A 23000-nucleotide genomic window follows, 5' to 3' on the forward strand; every position below is an offset into this window, starting at 1 on the left:
AAATGTTTTTGTCCATTAAAATAACATAAAATGTATCCGAAATACTGGGTACTGTAGACATTGTTAATGTTGTTAATGACTATTGTAGCTGGAAACAGATGATTTTTAATGGAATTACATAGGCATACAGAGGCCCATTATCAGCAACTATCACTCCTGTGTTCCAATGGCACGTTGTGTTTTCAAATCTAAGTTTATCCTTTTAAAAGAATTGATCTTTAGAAAACCCTTTTGAAATTATGTTAGCAAAGCTAAAAGCTGTTGCGCAGATTAAAGAAGCAATAAAACTGGCCTTCTTTTCAACTTCAGAGAGTTGACTATCTGAAGCATCAGCAAGTGTGGGTTCGATTACAGGCTCAAAATGGCCAGGAACAAAAAACTTGCTTCTGAAACGTGTCAGTCTATTATTGTTCTGAAAAATGAAAGCTATTCTATACAAATTGTCAAGGAACTGAAGATCTCGTACAACTCTGTGTACAACTCCCTTCATAGAATAGTGCAAACTGGCTCCAACCAGAGTAGAAAGACGAGTGGGAATCCCCGGTGCACAACTGAGCAAGAGGAGAAATACATTAGAGTGTCTAGTTTAAGAATCAGATGCTTTGCAGGATCTCAGCTGGATGCTCCATTAAATAGTATCCAAAAAAAAAAAAAAAAAAGATTAAGATGGGCAAAAGACACTGGACAGAGGAAGATTGGAAAGAAAGTGTTATGGACAGACAAATCTAAGTTTGAGGTGTTTGAATCATAAAGAAAAACATTTGTCTGAAGCAGATCAAATGAAAAGATACTCGAGTGATTCACGCCATCTGTCAAGCATTGTGGAGGCAGTGTGATGGTCTGGGAATGCTTTGTTGGTGATTTGTACAGGGTAGAGGGATCCTGAAGAAGGAAGGCTATCACTTCATTATTCAGCGCCATGCCATACCCTGTGGACAGCGCTTGATTGGAGACAATTTCCCCCTACAACAGGACAATGATCCAAAGCACAGTTCCAAACTATGCAACAACTATTTAGGGAAGAAGCAGTCAGCTGGTATTCTGTCTATAATGGAGTGGCCAGAACAGTCACCAGATATAAACCCTATTGAGCTGTTAAAAATAGAAATAAATTAAGTTTGATTGATTGATGTTTGCTTGCTCCACTGTTAGTTTAATACTAATTTACACATCTATGTAATATTATTAGCTCTACTACACTAGTTGCCAATGCTTTCTCATGTTTTGGTTGCTACAGACAGTTGTTTGTTTGATTAATCCTACATTTATCTAGAACTTTAGAACTAATTGAACGAATAACTGGGCCACATCTGTAGCAAACAAATCATTACTAAAGCATACATTAATAAAACATATAAACAAAAATGTAATTTCTACTAGGAAATATTTGCTCATGTTGTTGTTTGTATACTGAGATATAAGCAGGATAAACATGCTTTTGGGTTGTTCGCATTGGTTATATTAGCTGATCATTTTGCTCCTTAATGTCTTTAACATCCATTAAGCTCAAACAACAATTATGTGCAGATAAGGTAAAAACTTATTCAATAAAGATTGTATATCTGCATAGCAAAATCAAGAAATAGTGGGGAGGGTGCGTCTTTGTGTTCCACATGTATTTTCCATTAGGGTATCATATATAAAAAATACAAAAGCAGGCTAATAACTAAGAGAGGTAAGATGTAACCTATTTAAATGTGTATTTCACTCTTGAACAATACTTTTAACCTACATTTTTGCCTTTACATTGGATAATTGTTTTGTGGTTTTGGGGTCATTTTAAGCCTTATGAAGAGCTGATTGGGAGGCAAATATGCCTGCTCTTTTAAGTGAACAAAGCCAGAAGATCCATCTCACTAAAAAGACTCAGAATTCCCATCTCTAATAAATACCTGTTGTGTACGTTACCTTGGAAAAATGTACTCTGTGAATGTACAAGGCATTGCATCATCAAATATTGTGGATATTTATCCCTTGTTTTGTGTCAACTGCCATTGATACTGTTCCTCTGGGTATCCTTAAAGGGATATGTAGGGGTAATTAGGCTGTAATCAATTCTGGATGGGTGTGAACAAAGAAGACCTGTCTTGGAAGTAATAATCATGAAAAACTTGATAGACAGTTTCGCAGATGTCGGTTATAGAACTTCTAAAGCATCATAACTTTTCAATTGCTCCTCCAGTTGCAGTGTATGAAATAACATTTTGAAGTCTGTACTTTTATGTAATGTAAAAAATAGCCTTTCATCAACCTGCCCCATGCTTGTTGTATGTGTACAGGGAGGCTCTAAACTCCTGAACCCCCCTATCATCGAATGCTGAGAGGAAAAACAACCCAAGTGCAGCCAATAATTAGGCCTGCAGTCCATTAAATAATCATGATGTTATTCTACCCTCCCTTCACCGGAGCTACTGAGCTGTGAGCGTGTGTGTGTGTGTGTGTGTGTGTGTGTGTGTGTGTGTGTGTGAGTGAGTAAAAGAGAGTCAGAGAGAGAAAGAGGGTGAGACAGAGTCCTCAGAGTTCTCATAATAGACAGACCGAATGCTATGAACTCTGAAGCCTACTCCCACAGTTGTACCATATTTTGGACCTCTTCTGAAAAAGATTCCTCTAGAAAGAAGAGTACATGTGGTCTAGGCTATATATACAGTGCCCTCCATCAATGTAGAAAATGCTCTTTATATGATTTAATATGTATTGGAGAATAATAGTTAAGACATCAATTCTATGAAATAAGATGTGGAATAATCTAGCAACCATAAAAATACATTTCATATTGCTTATTCTTCAAAGTAACCACCATTTGCCTTAACGGCAGCTTAGCATGCACACACTCTTTGCAAAGAGTGGCTACTTTGAAGAATCTACAATATAAAATGTATTTTTATTTGTTGAACATATTTTCTGTTACTACGTGATTGCATATGTTTTCACTACTTATTCTACAATGTGGAAAATTGTAACTATAACGAAATACCCTTGAAAGTGTAGGTGTGTCTAAATATTAGACTAGTACTGTATATGTGTACAGGTGCATCTATCTTTTTTTTTATGTAATTCAAATCAGGAAGTGACACCTTCATATATTCTAGATTCACATTTTTTCTAAAGTGAAACATTTCAAGCCTTTTTTGTCTCAATCTTGATGATTACAGCTCATGGAAATCAAAAATTCTGGTATCTCAAAATATTAGAATTAAAAAAATTATAATACAGAAATGTCGACTTGAGAAGAGCTTCCCACTTCTCTTTCTATTCTAATTAGAGCCAGTTTGGCTGGTCTGTGAAGGGAGTAGTACACAGCGTAGGAAAAGATCTTCAGTTTCTTGGCAATTTCTCACATGGAATAGCCTTAATTTCTCAGAACACGAATAGACTGTTGAGTTTCAGAAGAAAGTTCTTTGATTTTGGCCATTTTGAGCCAGTAATCAAACCCACAATTGCTGATGCGTCAGACACGCAACTATTCTGAAGATGGACAGTTTTATTGCTTCTTTAATAAGCATAACAGTTTTCAGCTATGCTAACACAATTCCAAAAGGGTTTAAACTTGGATTAGCAAACACAACGTGTCATTGGAACACAGGACTGACGGTTGCTGATGATGGGCCACCATATGCTTATGTAGGTATTCCATAATAAATTATATTAATACAATCTATTTCCAACTACAATAGTCATTTACAATATTAACAATGTCTACCCTGCATTTCTGATCAATTTGTTGTTATTTTAATGGATGAAAAATTGACATTTCTAAGTGACCTCAGACTTTTGAAAGGTAGTAATTTTATCTTTTAGTAATCAAAGAGAACAACATGAAAGACTGGCATAATGTCTTTAAATTCAATCAAATGTATTTTATAACATTTATTTTTACATCAGCAGTTGTGTATGTAAAAGCACTTTTACATGTACTTTTACATACACAACCTACAACCACAAAGAGCAAGCAACAACTGAGTCGAGGTACAGAGGCACAGTGGTTAACAAAGGTCAATCCCATTCCATACAATAAGCAGAACGTGTAGACAGGTGTTTACCTAAATCCAGTGTTTCCTAGCCGACAATCTCACAGCTTTTGCAAAACAGGTTTAACAACACTGAGGTGCCATATCTCATAACTAATTGCTACCTTGGTGAATCTGTATGTGTAACATATCCAAAAATCCCAGAAAGAAACAAATATCACTTGGGTTAAAAGCACCTGAATATACAAGGACAGATGTTGTTGTCATTCTTTAGATGTGCATTCCTTTCTGCTAATGTTTTCAGCTGGCCTGATCATGAAGTTCCCCTAGGTCAGTACACTGAGTAAACCAGCATACATTTGTGATCGATATCTCCTCTGATTCAACAAACATCCTCCCAGGTTTATGTCTGCTTTTTGAATTCATAGGGGCATTCCATCACCGTCTTGTCCATCAGACAAGACAATGTTTTTCCACGAAGAAACCGCAGCCAGGGCATGGGACAGTATGTTTGTGAATGACTACATGCAGTAACACCTGCTCCTATTGTTGTCCTTCACCCACAACTACGCCATGGATAAAAAGAATGCGAGGCAACAGCACCCATGTCAAGCAAGCATCAGTTATTTTGGAACAAGTCCATGTGGCTGTCTTAAAACATACAATCCTACCAGTCACAACATCTGTCCAAGAGTGTTTCTTTCCTTTCAATTGTGGAGGGGGGGTTTATTGCACAAGAAATACGTGACAGCAGAACAGGTGAACACACTGACAAGTAAATCCACCATCAGCCAAGCTAATTTCAAAGACTGTTGGCTAATAATAAAGTGCTAGCACATTAATTTATGGGATATACTCTCTGCACTGTACACACATTGAATGTAAACACATGGGGAGCATTACCATTACAAAAGCGCACAGGTACTTCCGAAACCGTTTTACCAAGGCACGCCAGAAAACCATGTGCTCTGCCCCTAACATGTTATTTGCATACAATGGCAGTGTACTATAGAAGGAGAAAACTACCACCAGCATTCATGCTAGAGCTGTAGAGAGGTGGTTAAGGGAGGAGTAGATTGTATTGTGAAGAGAAGAGAGAGGGATTAACATTATGTGTTCATATCAACTTCATCAGGCCTAAGCATACAATAATAGGAGGGGATATTAGCAATGATTGTTAACATTCCTCTCAGTTTCTTTCTTCACATATGTATTTTCTGATGAACTATCAGTGGTCTGATGGGTGGTGGGGGTGGCCTTGGAGCAGTCAGACAGACACTGAAATAGAGTGCTGGCATGCCCATTCTGAAGGGGGATCACAACAGAGCTGCAGTCATCTTACATCAGATTGTCTGTCTGTCTTGCCGTCAAACAACAAACAACAATGCACAAGTAGACGTACACATACACAAACTATTTTTATTTTATAATGTATACAATATAAAAATGATAAAAAGAAAAGGTTGAATGGTAACTTAAAAACTGGGAAAAGAGTTATTACTGTAGAGGTCAAGTGCTAAAAGCGGATTCAGTACTGAGCCACTGTAGAACACTGTGAGACATTCTGTGTATATTTGGCCTACCAATCAAGCCAACAGTGTCTGTCTGTCCCCCCAGGCGTACGATGAGTCCTACGGGCACATCCGGTGTGCCTCCAATTGGCAATGCCCACTGTGGCCTTTTTTGCCATCTGTGCCAGGGCTGGCTGTGCTGATGACACTAACATTGGGAAGCATGGTATTCTGACCGCATCCTATTTTCCCTTGGCCTAACCCCTAACCGTAACCCAAAACATAGCCTTTCCTCCTAACATAAACCCAAACTCAAATTGTAATATTTACCATGAACTTAATTCATAAGAAAAAAAAAAATGTTCTTTTCTTATGGGATTGGTGAAACATCCCGAAACATTCAAATGGATTTTTGGTCCTCACAAATCTAGTATAGCACGGACCGATGCACACCCAAACATCTGCACAACAATTTACAAAAACAAATGGTACACTTACTTATTCCATGCTTGTCTGAGCTTCTTAGAACTGTACACTGTAAACCTGTCTGTAATGGGGGAGATGAAGAGAAAATAATTAATGTTATTGAAAAATAAGCAGTAAGTGCCAACCTTGTGGAAAAGACTAGGAGCAAGAGGGAAAGAGACAGCCAGACAGCCAACCCAGGTTTGGGGAAAGACAGAGTAGCCACTGTTTCCGTTCTAGTCAGAGCGAACAGCTACAGGCTTTGCTATTGGGACGATAAAGAGATGGCAAGACAAGCCAATGTTTCAGAGTCAGCAATGAGGCATATATAAGCGAGAGTTGATTTTATATCCGTATCACTCTTGTCTTTCTCAAACGTCTTATCATTTGCAAAGAATATTCTCTAGTTCCTTCAGTTCCATGGTCCTCAAGTAGGTCATGCTACTTTTGTGTCACAAACACCAAAGTGAAAATACCAGTGCCATAAACAGGGCTGTGAATTATTGCAAGTAACTCTAATAATCATAAACAGGGTGTGTGTATAATCTCTGTTTGATTTCATGTCGGCAGACTGCATACAGTTCAGAAAGTCAATCAAAACGGTTATATTGAGAAACTCACAGTAGGATAGATACAGGGCAAAAAGTGAGACAACAGTGCTCTCTGGTGTTGGGTAGATAGACCTACACTTGCAGTAGACAGCTGTCTTCAAAAAGCCTTTCCACAGCCCAACCTGTTACCATGATAATGGTCAATGAGTGGTTGACGGATGGTAATATTGAGAAGAATCTGCTGCTTAGAATAGATCATTCTGAAAATGTGACATTCATTTCCTCTGACTCTATCAAAAGATGTTTAAGCTTACTATAGCCATAGCCACAGGATATTAGACTAGGTCTGTGTGTGGATGTGTGTGTGTGTATGCGTCACCCCAGTTACTTTGTAATTGGTCAGGAGATACAGCTAGACACATTCACTGTGCATGTGTTTGTGTGTGTGTGTTTGTGTGTGTGTGTGCACGTGTGCGTGCTTGGTTTGTGTCACCTGGTTTGAAGTGGGGCAGGGAGTGAACCCCTGGCCAGGTATCCTCACATGGGGTTCCGAGGACCTGGCAAAAGAAGGGAGGAGAGAAAGCAGGAAATGTAAGGCAAAGAAATGCTGCCCATTAAGAAAATATTAATATTTTAACACAGATGTATATCTATATAATATGCACTAACGTTCAAATGTTTGGGGTCTCACAGAAATATCCTTGAAAATATACATGAAATGAGTATGAATAGGAAATATAGCAACATGAATAGGAAACATTTTCTTTGACTAGGTTCCTTCACACGTCGTCAAAAGAACACTCCATTTGCAGAAATAACAGCCTTCAGACCTTTAACATTCTAGTTAGAGGTAATCATGACAGCCAGTCTGGTGTTTTATTATCTACGGCATCAGCATCTAAGGTGCTTGAGCCTTGGTACACATTTCTGGGCTGTATTGAAGAAGTACCAGCCCATCACCCTCAAACCGCAATACACAACATACCATGGGTTGGGTGTACTGTTGAGCCCCTAAAAATAAGTATGAAAAACATTTACATTCCATTTGATTTCCAATTACATCCCAATGCTAATATTATAATCAGACTATGAATACTCTTTCTTAGTCTTTTAAAACGTTAACATTATTTACCTCAAAACATAATTTTCCTTACCATTATGCCTTTGAGTACTAGTATCATTGAACATGAGGTCATGTCCAAAATGCCAAGATTATATCCATTGAAGCCATTGTTTACGGTCAAAAGCCTCCTCAGGAACCCAGATATACATTTTTTAATATTGTAGTTCAAATTCAAAGATAAGACATTACGTTACATAAAGCTTAACTGTCCCATGTTGCTAATTTTCCCATTTTCACAAAATGTTTGCATGTTAAACAATTTAAGTATGACAGTGCCTGGTGCATCTAGAAATAAAGCTGAACATCTCATGCTTTCCCTGTAATTATGGTCGCTAGCTAAACGTAAGTATCTCAATTTCTTTTTAAAGCTATTATTTGCTTGCATTTATGTCCTACTCAACCTGGTACTAAAGTAACAACTCTGGTATTGTAACAACACTAATGGTGTGGTGTGTATGGTACAGTAGTGTAGATCAGGACAGTGTAGGATTTGCACATACTATGTTGTTACAATAGTAGTAGACAAGATACAGACAAAGACAAATGCTGATTGTTTTTATGTACTGACATACACGTCCTGCTGAGGGCAGCAGTGCACTGTTGTGTCCGCACGCACGCACACACACACACACACACACCGGCCACAGTATCTTTATCATCACCACAGCAACACATTACAAGAGAACAATGGCAACCCGTGAAAGACTTTGGCGTTAGCCTAGACCCTAATCTCTCATTTGATGAAAATATAAAATATCATGGTCTTCTCCTACTAACCTCTCTTGGCACGCCATGCATGCCTATACATACACTAAGGCCACAAGATGTAGGCCTGCTTACTGTACTTAGAATTTCTAAACAAGCAGCTGGAGGCAGTCCTTCTCCTATAGAGCTCCACTACTGCGGAATGATCTGCTGATTAAGGTGAGAGACGAAGACACAGTCTCTACCTTTTAAGTGTGAACCTTTGGTCTGGTGTTTGACAAAATGGGTGGAGTTACTTCCTGTTTAGTTGGCCTTGTCTGGGGTTACCTTTTGATAGAGCTACAGTCTCTGCCCTCCTCGTCTCGGTCGTTAGTTTTACACTGCTATATTTTTGTGCTGGGGAATAGGGTCTGTCTGTCCCAATTGTTTACATTGTATTTGATTATGTGATGGAGGACAAGGGTCAGTCTGAAGCATATCTTGAGGTATTCTTTTGAATCTAAGGAATGCTCTCTCTAACTTAACCCTCAGACAACGCCTCAGTACTACCAGGCCCAAATTACTCATAGCTGACCCACAAACAAAGTCCACCTGGTTGTGTTGGGGATCAACTTGCAGCTGATGATTCCTGCTGCCACTGGCACACCCCACTTGGTCATCCCTGTCCTTCTCTACCTGGTTCTGAAGTTATATGATGAAATATGCTTTTATTGACCTGCTCGCCTTCTGAGCATGCACAAATGTTGACGTAGCCCAAACGGTCATGTACTCTTATAATCCTCCCCCCGCACTGCCAAAAGAGGACTGGTAACCCCCCAGATTCTGGTTCCTCTCTAGGTTTCTTCTTAAGATTCAGACAACTGTATTAAGCAAAAGGACTTACATAAAAAGGATTAAAGTTATGTATAAATTCCTACTACTAATGGCTCTGTTGCCAAATCCAGAGAGATACAATCCAGCGATCCATGCACAATACATCTAGTTTGACACTCTTCTGCACCATTAGAGACAATTTCCTGTGTGTGAACAAATAGTGAATACCACCAGCCCTCTAATGGACCATAAAATATAGGGAAAGAGGGAGAGAGAAACAGAGACAAAAAGAGACTCTGGGCAGAATGGGGAAATAGCTACCACTAGAAATGTGCCAGTAGGCTGAGTGTGATTTCACTGACTGTTAAAAATATTTTCTTTCTGCTCTATAGCTCTATAGACTCAGTCTTATACTTTACACTTCCTTATATAGTTCACAGTGTGAAAACATAACTCTCAGGGGGGGAAAGTGTGCTATTTGGGAAGCATCTGTGGGTAGTCCTCCAACGTCTTGACCCCGACAGGCTTTCATCTACGGTGGTAATGGGATTGGTAATACAGCTGAATCTGTGTGACAGCCAGCATCTCTGTCACAAGGTCAGAATGACATTCTCCTCACCCCCTGAGGCAATACAGCACCTGAGGCCAAACTCACTCAACTGCAAGATAGCAAGTTCTCTGCCCTTTCAACTGTAATCATGAACAAGATCTCAAGATCTCACACACGCAAACACAAACACACACACTTCATAGAAGCGATGTATCTACCTAGAGTCATAGGCTGTATCTTTTTAAATAACCTCATTCAAGGAACAAAAGTAATTTGAAAGCTGATCTGTCATCTGATTGAACTCCCATTAAATCATAAATGCACTTTAGTCTTCACATCAGCGAGCAAAAGAGAACAGATGGACCTACAGTCTCTTGTCATGACCAGATAGCAGAGGCTAAACACACCAGCTCATACTGTAGCCTGGTCTCACGGTCCCATCTCTCCAATGACTTGATATCAAATTACAGTGGATGTTTAGATGATGTAATCCTAGATGTTCCTGCTCAAACATTGCAAAAATCTTACGGAATAGAATATGGTCGATAGAAATGGTTATACCCTTTAGCATATACAAGTGGAATTGCAAAAAAAAAAATTTACAACTCTAGGTCAGGGGTATCCAACCAAGGGGGAGCACCCTGAGGGGGCCTTGTACCTTACCTGAGTTGAGGGGTAAAAACTAATTATTTTCTCTTGCAATTTAATTGCTCAGGTTTGCAGTTTTATTGACTAAAGTAGCCTGCCTTCATTATCCTGGTGTGAGTGAACAGCTAAAAAAACAAAACAAACAATCTCCAACAGCACCAGTCACATTTGGTAGGGTAGGCAAGGCCTTGATGAGAAACCTTCAACAGAATGACCTGTGCTGCCTGCCTACATCTGGAGGACCTTCAAATCTCCTTCACTGACCACATCCATCCTCCCTCTGCTCTTCCATATTGACCGTTGTTCTGTTTGCTGAAGGCCAACAACTAAAAAAACAACCCTCTCAAAATTCTAGTTTAGACCTATTCTATCATAGTTTCTTGATTATTTACATAATGAAAAAAGGTATAGAAATATAGAAATTACTTAAGCACCCAAAAAAATTATAGTGTCTTGTTACAACAAGATACAAATTAATGAGGTGTTATCAAATGATGTCGCACCCTTTGGTTTGACCCAGGCGGCCAAACCTGAAACATGCTTGCTATAACTCAGAAACAACAACAATAATGTCTAGAATTACTTAACACAATGAAAAACTTGTCGTTGCAAAGGGTAAGCAGGTGTTGCAATGGGGGACAGTAAAAAGCTTAAGCAAACTATTTGACAGCAGCTTGCTAACATCATGTTACCTAACACCACCTACTGTAGTTCACACCAAGCTAACTGAGAATACAAAACTTAGCTTTGTGATTTGTAATCTCCAATTCCATTCACATTCCATTTCCATTTAGTTCCATCTTCAGTAGATTAGCTAGATAGCCTACCACCTAAAGTGACTAAAATGTATCTAGTGCCACATTGATCACATTTTATGATTTTAGCAAACTACCTGTAATAAAATTTCAGCAGTTTTCACTGCAGTTCACTTTCCTATTGTACATTGCTATATAGTACAATTTCTACAAATGCCTTTAACCTGGAGTGTCAATGGAGTGTATTTGACCATATTTTAATAAGATTTGATGTTGTTAAAATGGTTTTCAAGTTCCAAGTAAGTTAATACTGAGACGGCTGTTAATAGGAAGTTGTATAAAATGCTAATCAGCCATGTCTTAGAATTATGTCAATCATAGCACAAGTGGAGAAAATGTAAATGCAGTATTGCAGTGTTTCTTAATCCTGGTCCTGGGGACCCAAAGGGGTGCACGTTTTTGTTTTTTACCCAGCACTCACACACCTGATTAAAATGTTGCCATATCATGTACATACTCGATTGATGTAATCAATCTATCACCAAGTCTTTAATTTCTATCAGGTGCGTGAGTGCTTGGGCAAAAACTAAAACGCGCACCCCTTTGGGTCCCCAGGACCAGGATTAAAAAACAATGCAATATTGGATCAGTACTCGGTATCAGCATATTGTACAAATACAGTACTCAGAATTCTTAGCAACATTTAAAAAGTGGTATATGTGCATCCCTAAACCCCCAATAGCCTTTTTTGTAGTTGGGACTGGTGAAGAGGCAGGTCTTTACGAGTTAAATAAAACATTAAACCATACTGACAGACTGAAACACCAACATACCTCGGCTTTACTTCAGTTTCTGTCAGCAGAACTATAATGATACCATTCTTTTGGGGGATTTAATCTTGAGCAGGGTAATATTCAGGCTCACACCACACAGGTAATCTTGAGCCCTGGCTCATACCACCCATCTCTAATTCAAACTGACAGGTTTTAACTAACAGGAAAACTATGCAACTAGTCAGCTAGTAACCAATATAGAGCCACACTTACGTATGGGACCCAGCTTAAAACCTCCACATGTGCATAGACACATAACAGCTCCCTGCTGAAGATAGCTAGGGCTTTGGAAGATTAGAAAAGAACAATAACATTCATATAAGGCAACAGCTTTGAATAAATATATGCCTTTGGTTTGTTTGCACTTCCCTCACACAAACACAAACACACATCCATGAAGCTCCACAGGAACAGGAATTAAACTAGAAAATGGTGGGGATAGCTTTATTTCAGTCATGGATCATTATAATGACACTGCTGGAGATCAGCTTTTTTTCTCTCTGATACAGTACCATGTGTTTTTAGCACACACAAAAAGCAAACTAAACAACCTGCTGTGATGGTCTGGCTTGAAAATTGCCTGGTCTCATTGGCTTTTCCAATAAAATTCCATTAATGATCATAGATAGGTGTGCACGTTATAAAAAACTATATTCTGGGGTGAATTGATATATATATTAAACCTAAAGAATGAATGCAGTTGTTTACCTGATTTATTGATTAACCTTTACCAAAATGTTCAGAAGGAATTTAACACAATGTGTTGCCGGGCAAAGGTGCCGGGCAAAGCAGACACTCACTGATGTGCATGACCAGTTTAGACTACATGGTTAAACAGGTACAGTATATTTACATTTATTTTGCATAGAAAAAAAAAGAAAAACAGTTACATATGTTACATTGAAAATTCACTCTGTTTGATAATTCATTTAAAAACACTAAAATTCCAAATCAATTATTGTAAGGTGTAATAGTCACTGTACTGCTGAAAACAGTACTAAACAAGCTGCTTGAAGGATTTACCAACAGTGGTAGCTCAATTTGAGCTGGCCTAGATCCACCGCAAAAAACGAATATGCCAGAAATTTGGGGCTAACCAAAAAATATCTGGTACTAGAGTCTTGAATGCCCCTGGTTTTGAGGGAATTGTCAGGTTGATATTCAACGGGGCAAAATTTCATTTGAAATTAACATTTGAAAACAGTTATAGTTGAAGTTGGAGATTCACATACACTTTAGTCAAATACACTCACCTAAAGGATTATTAGGAACACCTGTTCAATTTCTCATGAATGCAATTATCTAATCAACCAATCAAATGGCAGTTGCTTCAATGCATTTAGGGGTGTGGTCCTGGTCAAGACAATCTCCTGAACTCCTAACTGAATGTCAGAATGGGAAAGAAAGGTGATTTAAGCAATTTTGAGCGTGGCATGGTTGTTGGTGCCAGACAGGCCGGTCTGAGTATTTCACAATCTGCTCAGTTACTGGGATATTCACGCACAACCATTTCTAGGGTTTACAAAGAATGGTGTGAAAAGGGAAAAACATCCAGTATGCGGCCGTCCTGTGGGCGAAAATGCCTTGTTGATGCTAGAGGTCAGAGGAGAATGGGCCCGACTGATTCAAGCTGATAGAAGAGCAACTTTGACTGAAATAATCACTCGTTACAACCGAGGTATGCAGCCAAGCATTTGTGAAGCCACAACACGCACAACCTTGAGGCGGATGGGCTACAACAGCAGAAGACCCCACCGGGTACCACTCATCTCCACTACAAATAGCAAAAAGAGGCTACAATTTGCATGAGCTCGCCAAAATTGGACAGTTGAAGACTGGAAGAATGTTGCCTGGTCTGATGTTGAGACATTCAGATGGTAGAGTCAGAATTTGGAGTAAACAGAATGAGAACATGGATCCATCATACCTTGTTATCACTGTGCAGGCTGGTGGTGGTGGTGTAATGGTGTGGGGGATGTTTTCTTGGCACACTTTAGGCCCCTTAGTGCCAATTGGGCATCGTTTAAATGCCACGGCCTACCTGAGCATTGTTTCTGACCATGTCCATCCCTTTATGACCACCATGTACCCATCCTCTGATGGCTACTTCCAGCAGGATAATGCACCATGTCACAAAGCTCGAATCATTTCAAATTGGTTTCTTGAACATGACAACTGAAATGGCCCCCACAGTCACCAGATCTCAACCCAATAGAGTATATTTCAGGAAGGCGTTCCGGAGGCATCCGAAACAGATGCCCAAGCCACCTCAGCTGACCCCTCTCGATGTGGAGGAGCAGCGGCTCTACTCTGAGCTCCTCCCGGGTGACCGAGCTTCTCACCCTATCTCTAAGGGATCGCCCAGCCACCCTGCGGAGAAAGCTCATTTCGGCCGCCTGTATCCGGGATCTTGTTCTTTCGGTCATGACCCAAAGCTCATGACCATAGGTGAGAGTAGGAACGTAGATTGACCGGTAAATCGAGAGCTTCGCCTTGCGGCTCAGCTCTTTCTTCACCACGACAGACCAATACATCGACCGCATTACTGCAGAAGCTGCACCGATCCGTCTGTCAATCTCCCGTTCCATCCTTCCCTCACTCGTGAACAGGACCCCTAGATACTTAAACTCCTCCACTTGAGGCAGGCACTCTCCACCAACCTGAGGTGGGCAAGCCACCCTTTTCCGACTGAGGACCATGGCCTCGGATTTGGAGGTACTGATTTTCATCCCCACCGCTTCACACTCGGCTGCAAACCGTCCAAGTGCATGCTGAAGGTCCTGGCTTGAAGGGGCCAACACGACAACATCATCCGCAAAGAACAGAGATGAAATCGTGTGGTCCCCAAACCTGACACCCTCCGGCCCCTGGCTGCGCCTAGAAATTCTGTCCATAAAAATTACGAACAGAACCGGTGACAAAGGGCAGCCCTGCCGGAGTCCAACATGCACAGGGAACAAGTCTGACTTACTGCCGGCAATGCGGACCAAGTTCCGCCCTGGAGGTGCATCCCACAAATCTCCATCAACTGCAAGATGCTATCCTATCAATATGGGCCAACATTTCTAAAGAATGCTTTCAGCACCTTGTTGAATCAATGCCACGTAGAATTAAGGCAGTTCTGAAGGCGAAAGGGGGTCAAACACAGTATTAGTATGGTGTTCCTAATAATCCTTTAGGTGAGTGTATATTTAAACTCAGTTGTTCACAATTCCTGACATTTATTACTGGTAAGAATTCTCTATCTTAGGTCGGTTAGGATCATCACTTTATTTTAAGAAGGTGAAATGTCAGAATAATAATAGAGTAAATTATTTATTTCAGCTTTTATGTCTTTCAACACATTCCCAGTGGGTCAAAAGTTTACATACACTCAATTAGTATTTGGTACCATTGACTTTAACTTGTTTAATTTTGGTCAAATGTTTTGGGTAGCCTTCCACAATTTCTCTTGACAGAACGGGTGTAAATGAGTCAGGTTTGTTCTTTGGCTTGCAAGCCTCAACCTTTTTCCTCCAAACATAATGATGGTCATTATGGCTAAACAGTTCAATATTTGTTCCATCAGACCAGAGGACATTTCTCCAAAATGTACGATCTGTGTCCCCATGTGCAGTTGCAAACAGTTGTCTGGCTTTTTTTAGAGCAGTTGGGAGCAGTGGCTTCTTCCTTGCTGAGTGGCCTTTCAGATTATGTCGATATAGGACTCGTTTACTCCTATATATATTTTATATTTAGTACCTGTTTCCGCCAGCATCTTCACATGGTCCTTTGCTGTTGTTCTGGGATTGATTTGCACTTTCTACACCAAAGCACGTTCATCTCTAAGAGGCGGAACGCATCTCCTTCCTGTGGGGTATGACGGCTGCGTGGTCCCATGGTGTTTATACTTGCATACTATTGTTTGTTCAGATAAACGCGCTACCTTCAGGCATTTGGAAATTGCTCCCAAGGATGAACAAGACCTTTGGAGGTCTTGGCTGATTTCTTTTGGATTTTCCCATGATGTCAAGCAAAGATGAACAGAGTTTGAAGGTGCAAACAATTGTTGGAAAAACTACTTATGACATGCACAAAATAGATATCCTACCCGACTTCATGTTACCGGTCAATCTACGTTCCTACTCTCACCTATGGTCATGAGCTTTGGGTCATGACCGAAAGGACAAGATCCAGGATACAGGTGGCCGAAATGAGCTTTCTCCGCAGGGTGGCTGGGCGATCCCTTAGAGATAGGGTGAGAAGCTCGGTCACCCGGGGGGAGCTCAGAGTAGAGCCGCTGCTCCTCCACATCGAGAGGGGTCAGCTGAGGTGGCTTGGGCATCTGTTTCGGATGCTTCCGGAACGTCTTCCTGGGAAGGTGTTCCGGTCCTGTCCCACCGGGAGGAGACCCCGGGGAAGACTTAGGACACGCTGGAGGGACTATGTCTCCTGGCTGGCCTGGGAATGCCTCTGTGTCCCCCCGGAAGAGCTGGAGGAAGTGTCTAGGGAGAGGGATGTCTGGGCATCTCTGCTTAGACTGCTGCCCCCGCGACCCGGTCCCGGATAAGCGGAAGATGATGATGATGATGACTTCATGTTATGAATGTTCCTCACGGAAGCCCTGCTGTAAACACGTTATCCCTCCACCTTTTCTGTTTAGTAATAGTCAAACTCCTGCACTCAATCAGTTTAACGGGGTATGTTTTAAATTCTTCATGAATTACAGTATGCCAATATAGATATATAGATTTTCAGTTTTCTTTCAAAAACAAGGATATTTCTAAGTGACCCCAAACTTTTGAACAGTAGTGTATACAGAGCAGCAATGAGCACTCGACTACACAACAGCTTGGTTCAGTAAGGTCAAAGTAATAAAAAAAAAAACTGCGATACACATCACTCACCAAAGTTTTGTCACAATATGCTACTTTATATGCCTGGGCTTCCTGGTCTTTAAATAAAAAAATTATATCGAGATGTCTGCTTCTTTTGCAAGCAAACCGTAGCGCAGCTAAAATGGTGTTACGAAACACACGCAGCGAGAGCTATCGTTTTCCTTGTGCACGCTTTTTTTCAATATTGCTCAGGGTTTTATCTTGTGTCTACCATCAAAACTCCTCTGCAAATAGTTACATACTGTAATCTTGTAAAGTTGAAAAAGGTCAAATCATGCACTACACAAAATGCAACACAGTACACACAGGTTCCATAGCAGCGCAGTTTCATTAATCTTTTTATTTTGCCAGTAACTGAACAAAGTATCAGTTTGGTAATTTGTGTGAATTAATTGTCTAATGTCTCATGTAGCTTAACGTTGCATACATTTATTCATAAAGGTCATTTTCCCATGTATTTAAAATGTTTATCACATCTGAATATCCTACAAAGAAATCAATAACATTCCATGCATGCATACTTTACTGCAAAGGTTAGCCCCTAATCTCCCAAAGAACAATATAACCATTGGCTATAATAAAATATGAAGAATATGATTTGCTAATTGTTTTCATAGCCTGCCTTAAGAGATCTAAATACTATGGCAGAAGAGTAGGAAAAATACAAGCCACAAGAATGGTTTGGTATTTGCATACTGTATGACTTCACAACGAAAATAAAGCAGAGGCAGTTTCCAAAGACAGTGGCAGTTTCCAGAGACAAGTTTTTTTAAATGTGAAATATTTACGATGTTCCACAGAATATATATTTAACCAAACATTTCTAAATGACTGGTTTCCTTGCCAAGTAAGAAGTCTATGAAAAAAGTATGCCTCCACACTTTTCTGGGCCAATTCTTCCATGTGTAAATGTTTTAGTATATGTGGCAAAAATCCCAATAATATCCTACAACATATTGATGACTTTGTGTGTCAAAAGCAATGTTAGATAGAAGTGTTTTGAATAATGTGCAATATGTGCAAGTCTCATGATAATCTGTTTGACATTGTTAATTTATCTTTTGTAATTTCATACAGGCCCTGGCTATTCTCTAGTGTTTGATTTGTATTTACTTGCTGTAATTGTATTTAATTGTATAATTTCACACACATAGCTTGCATTTGATAATTTTGTTTAGGGTTGTAACAACGGAGAGGTATGATATTTAAAATATGTTTCAATGCCTGGAAGAGCCAAGAGTCTTCAAAGGTTTATGGATGACTGGGAGTATGAAACAAGGATGCATTTGGTGCATCCTAAACTAACCCTAATCCTGACCTCAAACAAACGCTATTCCTAGCCCTTACCTTAACCTAGGAAACTATAAGAACTTTTTCTATAAGTGTTTTACTTCACCTGATTTTACTAATTTACTCATTCTATTATACAAAGATAGAAAAAAATCAAGCAGACAGACAACGTCCTTGACTCCTTGTACCCACATCTGACTCCAGACTCTGCCAAAAAAAATGTCTATCTCTGTCCCAATGTCTCTTTCTCTCGCTCATTGTCTCATCACAGTAATTGTCAGCATTCATTATTAACTTGTTTCAGAAGATGAATGAATATGAATGAATCACATCAGGCCCCATTAACACTCCACTTCAATTATGGAGGAGGAGACAGGACCTGATTATAGGACTCATCAGGCCTCAGACTGCTGTGAAATATTGATGAGACATGTTCAGAAATACATAGTGTCCTCCGTAATAATTGGGACAGTTAAACATTTACATTTTTCTTTTGCTCTGTACTCAAAAAGTTTTGATTTGAAAGGAATGTGAATATCTACCCATGGTTCTAGGCTTTTATATGCCTTTAGTGTCTGTTTGTTTCCACTGACATGAGGAACAAATAGGTGTCATTGAAGCCATTATGAGCCAAAACAAATATATTGGTAACAACAATCTATTCCTTAACTTCATAGTGATTGTTTGACTTCTTTAAATCTAAATATTTGAATGCTTGTGAGCTTTGGGGGGACTGAGCAGACAGGCTACCAGGCTCCACTCCAGCTCTAATCACAAAACAAGCAAATATCTTCCTTCCCCATAGCTAACCAATACCAGACTTTCAGTTAGCTACCTATTGCATGTTTATGAAAAGAAAAATACAAAAAAAATACAAAATTAAATCTAGTGCAGTCTACTGAAGGAAACATTTTCTTTTATTTTTTACCTAGTTAAAACATTGCACTGACAGATTATTCTGATAAGCCTCTCTCTTTAAGCCAGTGGAAACAGCTTGATACTTGTCCTTACCATACAAAAGAAATTAAGATAATACATTGGCATTACGCATTTTAAAAGTATCATCAGTTCAATTACTTGACTACCCTACTTGTGGAGAGAAAACCAAAATGATCTTTGTTATAATAAAAACCTGGGCTGGAGTGTGTGTATGTATTCATCCTGCTAAACAAAACTTTTTAGTTGCAAAATAGAGTTTCCATTGGATAAATGAATGTAGGACCCTGTCCCTTCAATTCAATTTCATGAAAGGTTTTGCAACTACAACATAAGCAAGATGAAAACACCCATGGCAACTTAACCAATGCCAGAAGCCTGTATGTAAACATTTGGTTGTAAAGAAAACATTAAAAAAATTGAAAGCAAACCATTTAATTAATAAATGTATTTTGCCACTATGTTATATTTGACTGGATAAATAGATTTGTTTTGTTAATGTGGCCAAAAGTCTGTGATGTATTAAAGGGGAGACAACAATGATGAGTCTTTATCTCCTCTCATTTCAATTATCGAAGATCAGGTCTAAAGGAATCTCTACTGCATATATGGGTGAAAATCCAATGAAGTTGCTGATTGAGAGCACACATTTACAGAAGTTGTTAAACATTCGTTGAAAATGCATGCACCAAACGCTAACGTTTGGAATATTTTGGGCAAAGTTGAAAAGAGGCTATGAGTATGCAACTCCAGGAGAACATACAGGGCATTCAGGATTATGCGAGATTAACATCTCTGAAAAACCAGATGCCTCATTTATCAATAGTGTAGACAGTGGATGAATATACATTGTTCAGCCATACCATTATGACCACCTGCCTAATATTGTGTAGGTCCCCCTTTTGCCTCCAAAACAGCCCTGATCGTCGAGGCATGGACTCAACTAGACCTCTGAAGGTGTGCTGTGGTATCTGGCACCACGACGTTAGCAACAGATCCTTTAAGTCATGTACATTGCGAGGTGGGGCCTCCATGGATCGGACTTGTTTGTCCAGCACATCACACAGATGCTTGATTGGATTGAGATCTGGGGAATTCGGAGTCAACACTTTGAACTTGTTGTTGTGTTCCTCAAACCATTCCTGAACCATTCTTGCTTTCTGGCAGGGCAAATAATCCTGCAGAAAGAGGCCAATGCCATCAGGGAATACCATTGCTATGAAAGGGTGCACATGGTCTGCAACAATGCTTAGGTAGGTGGTACGTGTCAAAGTAACATCCACATGAATGGCAGGACCTAAGGTTTCCCAGTAGAACATAACCATTTTTGCAAGCAGATATTATATTCAAGCAAATTTTCTGTGGGCCAAGAAAAGGTAAGGTTGTGGGGCTGGCTTTTGTTATCATGAACCACATCGTACAATATTTTTAAGGTTGCTAAGTGCCAAGTTTTGTCTATTGTGATTCTAATAACTCTCACAATTCTGTATTATGGCTTGCAATTTCGATTCTATGATTTTAATGCGATTCAATGTCCCAAATATCACTCTGCTGCTGTGGAAGAGCCTCTCACAGCCATCTGATCAGGCAAACTTACATTTAAACGCTACACAGATATCACTCTGGTCAGGCTGAGATTCAAACCATTTGGGATGGGGGTTTCCAATAGGTGTTGAGAAAAGTAAAGCTTGAATGTGATTGAATCAACATCTAACTAATCAAACCATTAATGTACATGACACAGTACCAAAGCCCCATTATTAACAACAACAACAACCCGTACTGTACACTGAGCAACAACAATCAAACAAGTAGATCAGTAGGTTTAGCTGATTAACAAGCCTGAAAATAAGTCTTTGCCACGAACATATACTCATCAAAGGCACCTTAGCGAGTACCAAGATAATACTCAAAAAAACTAAAACAACAAATGTAAACAAAGTTAACAAACACTAATAGCATGTGGTTTAACATTGTTAAAACATTCCTGAAAAAACAATTCAGGTTGGTAATCTTCATCACCTAGACCACACCCATAATTCATTATTAGTGCACCGATTGTCCCAGTTTAAATGGTAACTGGCTCCAAAAAAGCCTACAAAACCTGACCAGATGAATGTGGAAAATTTGTGGGATCAGGCGGCTTTCGCAAGGCTAGTGGAACACCACAGAGCCATAAGAAAAATGTGTTCTGATCAGTCCTGAAAAGGTCTTAGTTTTAAAGAAAAAAAAAATGGTGCAGATATTACAATCTGTGCCCGAAATGATTGCAATATGAATAACAAGTAAAATGTAAATCAATATTTTCTCCAGATTTTCGTTTTAATTTTTATGCTTGGACAAGCAAGCAGCATGAATCCTTACAAGTTGGAAGGAATGCCTGCACAAGGAGTCACTAGAGTGCTAAAGGCAGCATCATTCTATAAATAACCCCCTTACTCTGGATGGGACCCCTGGGCTAATCCGTGACCAGGATTCAAACTTTGCAAAGAATTCATTGATTTAACAATTTTGAAGCAATGTAATACATGTTAGAGGTTTTCGCAAGAGTGATAAACATTTTCTCCTATATTACAAAAACAGGCTCATCCCCCCTTTAGTTAAAAAAAAATACAATGACGAGTCCTGAAACTTGCATCACAAATATCTAAGGGCACCTCCAAACCACTAACTCTAATATTAAACCTTACTCTTAAGGTGGAGTTTTCATCTTTCCTTGTGGAGAGACGGTTTTCAATCCGTACTACGTAAATAAATCTTGAATACACACACATAGATGACTTACCAGGAATATCCTCTCAAGCTGATCCTGTATATCCTTCATCCCAGGGAACGCTGCCACTCCTTGGATCATCTCAATGAAGATACACCCAACACCCCTGGAGACAGCAAACACAGTATGAAATCTCCCAATTCATCAGCAGTCTGCATTCAAACTTCTCTATGAAGAACATTTCATCTTTATTTTATTTTCAGTGTAGTACTCAAATATGTTTTTGGATATTAGAAATTCACAACCAGTACATTGAATCGCTAATAATTAACTGTGGTGGTATATAATCCTTTATGTATACATGGATATATGATGGATATCATAATTTCCTAGAGCAGTGCCCAAATAGGGTGTACAATATTTTCCTTGCCCTTACGCATATACAGCTGCATAAAAAAAAAAAAACAATTGTGGAAAAGTTCATTTTTTTCTATAATTCAAATCAAAAAGGGACACCTTCATATATTCTAGATTAATTACACAAAGTGAAACATTTCAGGCCTTTTTTGTTTCAATTTCGATGATTATGGCTTACAGCTCATAGATATAAAAATTCCAGTATCTCAAAATATACAAAAATATAAAAATTTACAATACAGAAATGTCAACCTGAGAACAGCTCTAATCAGCTTATTAACTCCCTGAGCCTTGAATCTCTCAGTCTGGTTCAGTACACACAACAACAATCATGGGGAAGACTGCTGACTTGACAGTTGTCCAGAAGACACTCATTGAAACCCCCCACGAGGAGGGTGTTAGAAATCAGCGGCTATGTATAGTGGTCAAATAATGTAGAACCCGTATCAAATCAAGGGAGAAGTTCGCTCAAGTTTATTGGAAAATTGCAGCACAGATGTCATTCGTTGAATGTTCCATTATCTTCTCAATGTACAGCTAGCCTATACATTAAGGGCGTTTCTACCGAGCACAGATCATGTTTCTAGAAGTTTACCCCCCAGGCCAGATGGTCACTGTAAACTTTCCTGTGGTTATCCACGCGCAACCTATAGAGAGATAATCTAAACAGAGATGTTTCTGTTGTTCTCATTATCTAAGCACATTCATTTCCAATAAAACGGACATAATGTAATTGTTAATACTCAGATTCCACAAGTGTAAGCCACAGAATGTCATTGCTGAAAGGGCTGGCTGGTCACAGCGTGCTGTATCAAATCAAATGCACAGAAAGTTGACTGGAA

General features: G+C 39.4%; 1 protein-coding gene across 4 annotated transcripts in view; it reads right to left on the minus strand.

Annotated features, from left to right (window-relative positions):
• cdk14 (cyclin-dependent kinase 14) overlaps positions 1-23000 on the minus strand; it is a 187102-nt gene that overhangs the window by 64340 nt on the left and 99762 nt on the right. For all 4 annotated transcript variants that reach the window (XM_034288992.1, XM_010885138.3, XM_020041402.2 and 1 more), the window contains 3 exons: positions 21814-21907; positions 6992-7055; positions 5981-6029 (listed from right to left, as the gene is read on the minus strand). In XM_034288992.1, the coding sequence (XP_034144883.1) occupies positions 5981-6029; positions 6992-7055; positions 21814-21907 (207 nt within the window). The remainder of the gene's footprint in view (positions 1-5980; positions 6030-6991; positions 7056-21813; positions 21908-23000) is intronic.

The sequence above is a fragment of the Esox lucius genome, chromosome 20 (genome assembly GCF_011004845.1).
Source record: "Esox lucius isolate fEsoLuc1 chromosome 20, fEsoLuc1.pri, whole genome shotgun sequence".
NCBI lineage: Eukaryota > Metazoa > Chordata > Actinopteri > Esociformes > Esocidae > Esox > Esox lucius.